This window comes from Gossypium raimondii, chromosome 2 (assembly GCF_025698545.1).
Source record: "Gossypium raimondii isolate GPD5lz chromosome 2, ASM2569854v1, whole genome shotgun sequence".
NCBI classification, from domain to species: Eukaryota; Viridiplantae; Streptophyta; class Magnoliopsida; order Malvales; family Malvaceae; genus Gossypium; species Gossypium raimondii.
The window spans coordinates 1,087,979-1,097,531 of record NC_068566.1 but is presented as its reverse complement, the minus strand read 5'-3'; the positions used below and the strand labels follow the sequence as shown (position 1 = coordinate 1,097,531).

At 29.7% G+C, this 9,553-nt stretch overlaps 1 protein-coding gene across 1 annotated transcript; it reads left to right on the top strand.

Annotated features, from left to right (window-relative positions):
* The first annotated feature begins 3,920 nt into the window (after window positions 1–3,920).
* LOC105787549 (uncharacterized) lies at window positions 3,921–7,529 on the top strand. The gene is made up of 3 exons (XM_012613993.2): window positions 3,921–4,284; window positions 4,395–4,610; window positions 7,024–7,529. The coding sequence occupies exons 1-3, from the start codon at window positions 4,048–4,050 to the stop codon at window positions 7,084–7,086; spliced, it is 516 nt and encodes a 171-aa protein (XP_012469447.1). The 5' UTR covers window positions 3,921–4,047; the 3' UTR covers window positions 7,087–7,529.
* Window positions 7,530–9,553: the final 2,024 nt, after the last annotated feature.

Below are 9,553 nucleotides of genomic sequence, written 5' to 3'. Positions count from 1 at the left end.
TACTGAAAACTGCTGGACTGATTTAAAATATGATGAATATATGACAGTATTGGAGTAATTTCAAATGAAGTCACGACAAAATTCGTATCTGAAAGTTGGAATTTTCATGGTCCTTTCGTTCATTTATTTTGAGAAGCAAGCAAGAAGAATAATGTAACATTCCCAAAAGAGATTGTTAGATTTAGTGGAAAACAATCGATGGAAGGATTTGATTGATATAATAACGATAGTTTAGGGATGTAATTAAAATATTTTGATGTTTGACGATTAATATAAAATAAAGGTTATAATTTGAGGATGTTTACTACAATTAACTTTTACTTGGATAGTAATTACCTTTTAATTATAAGGATTAAAGAGTGTAATTAGAGTATTCAATTACACTAAATTCAATGAAATCCGCTATTTACATCTCATTATCGAATATGTTATCGTGTATAAATGCAACTACACCGGATCCAATTAACGATGACCTTCTAAATATACCGTTATAATTTTCATATTATCACTTAATTTACTCTTTTGAAATTTTAATCCAAATTTTAAAATATAAATTCCTTATAGTTTTATATTCATTAAATATATTATTCTTTTCAATAAAAGTATCATAAAAGTTTTTGTTCTAAGAATCGGATTACATTTTGTCTTTTTTTACTCAAAAAGAGAAAAATTAGTCCCTGTACATTAAATCAAAGAGCAAATTGGTCCTTTCTATCAAAAATTGCATCCTCTTCTACTGATAAAAACTGACATGTCTGACAGAATATTCAGATAATTATACCTTAGTGTTTAATGCAAAAGAATTGAAGAATATTATTAATTAATTAATGCTATAATTTTCAAAAAGATTCTTTAAAGCAAAAGTTTGCACGCATGGGCTTATTATCCATTTACTTGCATTAATCTTAGGCTGAGGAGCCTAATGGGAGCTGCCTAAACCTTAAAGCTATGTTACACCTCTTGGAGTAAAGGTTGAAAATATTGAAATTTTGGGTTAATTGCCAAATGTCCCCAAATTATTCCCATATTTTATATTGGTCTTTGAATTTCAAACCTTATTTAATTTCTCAAAGTATCAATATTCTGTTAATCAAGTCTTCTCGTCATCTTAACTATCAATTTAGGCGTTAAATATCAGTTCAGACCTAATCTCAATTAAATTGTAAACACGTGTATACTTAATGCATGAACAGTTGAATGACATGCTTAAGAAAACATGCAATGTTAATAAAATTAAATTTTGGGTCTGATCTAAGTAGTCCATACAATAGGTCCACATATGCTTACAATTTGGTCCACATCAGATTCGAGTAGAGTTTAACGTCTAAGTTATATGACTACATTGACCAGATGACCTAACTGATACAATATTAATATTTTCAGAACTCAATTAGAAAATCTAGCCGGGATCTAAGGACTTGTGGCTAAATTAACCCTTGAAATTTAAATCCAAATGTGTTTGAACGTTTTTAATTTACAAGTTACTATTATTGTTTTACTTTATAGGAAATGAGATATGGCAGAGCAGTAATGATAGCATTGAGAGCTTAAACGCGTGCAATAGGGAAAGAGGGGTAAATTGTAAAAAGATGAAACACAAAAAAGGAAAATCTCTAGGGCAGAGAGAAGATTGTAGACACTAAAGAAAGAAAAAAGTCAATCCAAAGAAGCTCCATTTAAGCTCACATGGTGGGGATCCAAGGAAACCAACATAATCATCCATATTCCAAATGTCCCCCCTCCCCCTCTTTTTTTACATTTAGATCCTTTTCAGAGGGACATAACTCGGGTTTTGGTCAAGACTTGTTTGCAGCAGTGGCTAGAGTTTCTATCTCGCATATAGATAATACAAGTTCAAAATCAGAGGCTAAGCTATAAATAGAGATTGCGCTATATATTTTCATGAGAGCTAATGTATAATTTCATATATCTTTATAATTTTTAAAAGGACTGCATCAAAATTGTATCATTTTTAGGATTAAACTATAATTTTAACATTTATTTACTTAAAATTTTATAAGTTTTCAACAACTAAAAACATGATTCATTTCTCCCCTTTATCCTTAATATAGTAATGACAGAAAAAAAAATGTTGGTTTTGAGTTTTCATTTAATTTTGGTAATATTATGGTTTGGGTTCTTCTGTTATGCTCTAATTTAGAATTTAGTCCTTACATTTTAAATGATATAGGTCCATTTTTATAATGTTATTAGTTAGTCTAAACAGTTGGAGCAGATAAAACATGTCCTAGCTCAAAAGTTTGTTCGTGCTTATTGGAACCTTAGAAAACTTGAGCCTAAAATAATCTCGATTGAGAAAGTCACGGCCCGAGCCCGAAATTGAGATTGATATGAGACAAAATTTGAAAAACTTAAAATTATAATTAAATAGAAATAAATAATTAATATAATTATATGATATTATTTAAAATAAAATGCAAATCAATAAATGATAATTATTTAAATTATGATAATGTATTTATAAATATGATATGATTATATTAACAATAAAAGTAATCAATATTAAATCTTTATGTTAATTTATAATTTAAAATAATTTTTAAAAACATTAATTTTAGTATAAAATATTTTTTATGCAATTGTTTTATATTTATAATGAATATACAAAATTAATAATTATTTAAATTTACGAAATTTAAAATTAATGATTATATAAAAATATAATGATGTGATATATTAATTTAGTATAAAATCCTCTTTATTATTTTTAAAATAATAGCTAAATTTATTTTATTTTATAATTAAATTTGTATATAATGTATTAGTTTTATTATGCAAAAATTTATGTGCCAAGTCAAATTAAAAAATATATATTATTGTCCAAACTTGAGTTAGATCGAATTGTATTTATCGAACTTGGACAAATTTAATTATAACTTAATCAACAATATTTCTATTTATAGTTCGCGATTTAAAAATTCAAGTATCTTATATATTAAACATTATTTTAATCAGTTTTGTTAATTGAATTAGTTGGGTTGGTTTTAGGTTGAGTTAATTTAAGTTTTAAAATATTCAATAATTTCGGGTTTTAATCATTCTTGGATTTGAATAATTTTGAGTTTGGATCATTTTAGCTTATAGTTATTCATATTTGCTAGTTGAGACATTTTGGGTTTATATCGTTTTAGGTCTGAAGCTCGAGTTCAGGTTAATTTGTGCTAGTTGTTACGATCATTTAAATTGTTTTAGGAAGATCCAAAGATGAATTCTAAATTTTTAGAGGTCGAAGTGCAAATTTATTATTATACTAACTTATATTTTCTTAAAGTTTGAAGGGGCTACAAGGCAAATCTGCCCTTTCAAGGGGGTGGGGGAAGGCAGCTACCAGACCCCTTGTCTACTCCCTAATTTTGAGTCCAAATTATTTCGAGTTCAAGCCCAACGAGCTTGGATTATTAATCTTTTACTATCAAAGTGAATTACTTTAAATTAATCAAGTTTAAGTTTCCAGCTAAAATGTCATTTAAGTAAAAGTTATTGATTCGTAACATTAATTCAATTAAATATTTAATAAATTTCATAAAAAATATTATTTTAAATTATATAATAATTAAATTAGTATCATGAGTCACTGGTTATAAATAGAGGTGTCCATAGGTCGGCCTATACTTTTTTGAGCAGCCAATAGGCATCTCTCGTTACCGACAATGAATAATGCAATCCAATAAATATCATGAACCTATGGAAACGACAACGTATAATGTCGGTAGCCCTGTTCATACGAAGAATCGACAAAGTAGTCAAGTACGATCACAACACCGTTAAATCACCCATCAAAATTCATATCGAGCGGCTAATATTTTTCCTAAAAAATATAATTAAAGTAAAAAAAAGCGAAATTAATCTAAAGCGAAGTGTCCCGCTAATAATAAACATACAATTAATTAATAATTTCTTCCCTCCATTAAAAAAGCAAAATCTCATACTTTTAATTTCTTAATTATAAAAAAAATAAATACGAAAAAAAAATTTATAAACAAAAATTCCTGAATTTTTTTTATTAATCCTTTAAAAAAAATCGAAATGAAGGATGATGACACTCTGCCAACGACGACGGCGACGGCGAATTTGAAAAAGGAAAGCTCAGATTCATGTTTATTTGGTCGTGGCCGGTATAAGTTTTGGGCATTCGCGGCGATTTTGTTGCTGGCATTTTGGTCTATGTTCACCGGAACCGTTACTCTCCGTTGGTCCGCCGGTAATCTCAATCGTCTTTCCGATGATATTGGTAGCCCCATTCACGACGATCTAGATGTCCTCGTACGTTCTCTCTTTTCAATTTTTTTTTTTTGCATTAGGATAAAGAAAATTAAAAATATATGTATTGTGTATGTGTGTGTGTGTGTGTGTTTTAATTTTCTGTTTGTTAGGAAATGGAGGAGAGGGAGAAGGTGGTGAAGCACATGTGGGATGTGTACACTAACAGCCGTCGGATTAGATTACCACGGTTTTGGCAAGAGGCGTTTGAAGCTGCATACGAGGAGTTAACCAGTGATGTGCCTGGAGTTAGGGAGGCTGCAGTTACTGAGATCGCTAAGATGTCCGTACAATATGTGGATCTTGATCCTCCTCCTATCCAATCAACGGTGAGGATTTAGGGTTTCATTTTTTTTTTCTCTTTTTTGAACCATTGCTGTGATTTGATTCATGATGTAATTAATATTTGTTGTTTTAGTTTAGTTCTTTTGTTTTTTGGTGATTTTGAAAAATTGTCGCTGTTCATGCACTTAAAACTGTTTATTGAACGCATTAATAATTGACCAAATAAGCTGAGTTTTTGGCTAATTACTATTGGTCCCCTTAGCTTGACTAGATTTTATTTCCCTCCATTAGAGTTCGTTTTAAACCGATTACTATTTTGCTATTTTTCTATGTGGTTCTTTTGAAATTTGATTTCTATTGAAGTTGACTAGAAGAGGTAATTTCCCTTGCTATTACAATTGGCTGGTAGTAGCTTAATGGAACTTTCCTTCATTTCTATTTCATTTGCTACTTCTTGCAATGTTCTATTTTATATGCAAATTCCATTTCGGTTCATGCTTCTTGTTCTTGTTCTTATTATTTGTTTTTCCTTTGATCCTCCCAAATGTATGATGTATATTTATATATCAGTTTATTAATTATGCCATCATCCAATGAGATCCTGAATTTGGATTCTTAGCAGTCTAGCAGACACCAACCAATTTTTGGAATACTTTAGTTGTGTTCATCTTCATTTCGTCCGAGTCAAGGGAATTTGTTTCCATTTCTAGTTGAGCTGCTCTTCTCATTAGCTCTAAACATTCTGTTAGAGAATTAAGGAAGTTCAAGTTTTTTTTTTTTTTTTAAATAATTCACACTAGACCGTGATGAATGCAAAGTGCCACTTGATCTGTAGAGGTGTGTGAAATCAGTTCTGTCAAAGCTGTAGTTAAATCTTTTTCCGGGATTTTTCCCCTCTAGAGTTTGAAGCTCCAATTAAGTGACATTTGCCAAGGTGTTGCAATTAGGTTGGAATATTTATTTTGCAAAATTTTGGATGGGGGTGAATCTGTAAGGTTTTTTTCTATAATCCACACTAGACCATGATGAATGCAAAGTGCCTCTTGGTCTGTAGAGATGGGTGAAATCAGTTCTGTCAAAGCTGTAGTTAATCTTTTTCTAGGCTTTTTCCCCTCTAGAATTTGAAGCTCCAATTAAGTGACATTTGCCAGGGTGTTGCAATTAGGTTGGAATGTTCATTTCACAAAATTCTGGTAGGAGGTGAAGGTGTAAGGTTTGGTGATTCATTTTTCTGTTATTGAATGCTATGGTATATAAGGCCGAAAGGAATAAGCTTAGGTTAATTGAATGAGACCGGTGCATGTTAAAATTTAATGCAGAAAGGCAAATCCTATCAATCGAATTAACCAATATGTCGGCTCATGACAATCAACCTGTTTGACAATTGGAGCATATCTAACTTTGACATGAATTTGCAGCGTGTTTGTAAGGAAAGAAACTATGAGCTGGGAGCATACTTCCTTTTCTTACCATGCATTTGACCCCCTGGCCCCCTTTGGCGTCAGCACTTTCAGAATTCCAATACTAGAGCTTCTAGACTTTCTTTGTTTGCTACTATCTAGATTGCTATATATTATCCTATTAGCTATTATGACAATGGGTGTCAGCATGTTCACTTAAGTCTTAATTTTCACTCTCTTTTTAATGATTGTCTCCATTGGAATCCTTTAATTTTACTCTTAAGATAACATGAAACTTAATCAGTTGAAGTGCCCTCTATTCTATATAATATATAATGGCTTTACTGCTCACATATCGAACCAATTAAGTTACATCAAATCATTTCATTCTTTCATTTACTATTCCAATCGTTTGCATTTTAGTTAATGAGCAACACATTCTAGATCTCAGAACCTGTTTATCAATTTAAGAGCCAGGGTCTATTCCTTATTGGCAAAAGTATCATGGAGGTCCCTGTATTAGGAGTTAGATTGCATTTTGCCCCTTTCACTCAAAAAATGAGCAAATTAATCCCTGTATGTTAAATAAAAAAGCATACTAGTCCTTTCGGTTAGAATTTTCATCCATTTTTACTATTAAAACTGACGTATTCGTCGGAATAACCAAATAATTACACATGGCAGGAATGAATTAAATTTTAACAGAAGGACCAGTTTGCTTGTTGATCTAACAGGGATTAGTTTGCTATTTTTTGAATAGAAGAGGCAAAAATGCAATCCAACTCCTAGTATGAGGGCCTCCATGGTACTTTTACCATTCCATTTTGGATGTGAATAATGCATAGTAGAAATCTTTATCATGGATGAGGATCCAAAGGGTAAAAATATCATATCCATTCCAACTTTTAAGGTGGATTTGATTATAAAGCTAGTAAAATTCTATTTAGTAACAACTGAAAGTGTAAATTCTTTATTTTATGCTGTTTGCTGTTGTATGAAACTGTGTGTGGAATTTAATTCATGTCAGCCTCGGGGTTCTTACCATTTACGTTGGCAGAGTGTAAGAGAACTGAGCAAGGGTCTGAAAGGCAGATCCAAGGTAACTTCAAGAGGTCAATGATGTGAAGAAAGCTACCGGACCCAAGGATTTTAAATGTCTTCCCAACTTTTTATACTGTCATTTTGCTGGTGAGCTGCCCAAGTTTATCAGAGGTAATGATCGGCAAAACCATATAGTTTTATTCTCACAGTGGCAAGCTCTGTATTTATGTAAGTTAGGTTCACGATTCCATTTTAAAGGTTTTTTTGCTGTCAATGTCTTGTCCTATGGATTGGGTGGTGAAGTTAAAAAACAACCTTACCTTACCCAGAAGATTTTGATTTACTTATGTTCAAGTGAACAAAAAAGTTTTTAACCCATTCTTGCTAAATATGGGGAATGGGAGAAGGAGATTTGAAAGGGTACTTCAATTCATATATCAACACAGTTTTGAGTATGTAGTATTGGATACTCTTTTTTATATATTTTTGAGAAAAAAATGCCTTATCATGAATTTATTGAAATTATGCTTTTATTATTAGTAATTTGTTTATTTACTTGGTCTGTTTTTTTACTTTGAGTAATCATAGTTCTTGAGTTGGTTTCACTTGATTTGAAACATTTAACTGTAGTTCTTGGATTGAATTGAAGTTTAATGTTTCTAAGATCTCGGTTTCCGAGAGTCACATTGAGTTCTGATTAATTTGAAAAAAAGGCTTTAGACTGATTAAGTCGGGAATCGGTATGGACTAGTTAAATGGGATCCAAAAATTGGTTGATTGGTTCAACCACTAGTTTAGTTTTGAAGATGTTAATCACTATGATTTTGGGTCAGTCCATGATAGAGTGTACCTCGTGCAGTCGAGTCCTTGAAGAATGGGAAGTCCAAAATTCGATCCGTTCAAACTTGATCTAATTCGATTTCATTTAAAAGGTTAACAAATCGAAATTAAATTAATCTAAACTCAAATAATTGAAACTTGAATTGATTTAAACGTAAATGATTTGAACTCGAAATGATAAGATCTTATAATAATTGGACTCGAAACTCGAGCTTCAATGGCTTAAAAATTGAAATGCTTGAATTTGTTTATAAAAGTCTTTATATTAAGAGTTAGATTTTATTTTACTCTTCTACTTAAAAATCGACAAGTTGGTCCATCTATCTTATGATAGAAAAAGAAAAAGTAATTTTTTGTTAAACATTTCATCTATTTTATTATTAAAATCGGGATCTTATACATCAAGATAAGGTACACGTGGTAATGCGTTTATATCACGATCGATTATTTTATTAACCACACTAATTTTAACAGTAAAATTAGATGATATTTTAACAGAAAAAACACCAATTACTCTTTAATATAATATATATATATATATATATATATATAACAATTAATTTACCCTTACTATTTTAATTCTTTTAAATTATTTATTCTTCTAATACATTTATCAAAATTATTTTTATGATATGTATATACGTATTTAGAATTTCATAAGCATATTTTAAATATTTTTAACCATCAGCATTTAATACAAAATCCATATTTTAAAATTTGGGGTTTTTTTACAAAATTATTATAAAAAATAAAAAAAACAACTAAAATATTATAACTTTTTTTTATTTACCAAAATATACCAAAAAAACAAAAAACGGAAAAAAAAATTAATCGATTTGACAACACCCTGGTCATGCCAAGGTGATTGGTAGCACCAAAGGTGCCAAAGCCATTGGCGGCACCAGTGCTATATTAGGGCCGGTCGGTGGTTGGGGGGGAGAAGGAGAGGGAAAGAAAGAAAGAAAGAAAGGAGAGGAAAGAAAGAAAAGGAAAGAAAGAAAAAGGAAAGGAGAAGAGAAAAAAAAAAAGAAAGAAGAAGAAGAAGAGGAAAGGAGAAGAAAAAAGAAAGAAAAAGAAGGAAAGGAAAGGAAAGGAGAAGAGAAAAAAAGAAGAAGAAGAAGAAGAAGAAGGAAAGGAGGAAAAAAAAAAAAAAAAAGGTAATTTTATTATAAATTTAATTTTTTGTAATAATTGTGTTTAAAATTTATGTTATGTACATTATCGTATTTTAGTATTTTATTTAGCATATATATTTTATGAAATATATTTGAATGAAATGTATGTAATATTTGTACATTGTATGTTGATTAGGGATTTTTTATATAAAATTTACTTAGGATGTTGAAATTAGTTGTTTTAGGAAAATAGCATTAAAAGTAAAATGATAAAAAATATGTTTAAGAAAACATAAAATACGAAAAGAAAAAGCGAAATTGTATATTCACGAAAATAATAAAATGTAAAAAAATTGTATATGTAATAAATTTCAAACATAATGCATTGAAATAATGTAAAATTATAAAATTAAAAATTACGATATTTTTAAAATAATAAAATACGGATAAAAAATACGAACAAATGGCGAAGTAAGAGTGTATTAGTAATTTTTTAAAAATTCAGAAATAATTAATACAAATAATTGAAACAAATGTCTTTGAAATAATATAAAATAATAAAATCTGAAAATAATATATTTTATTGAAAGT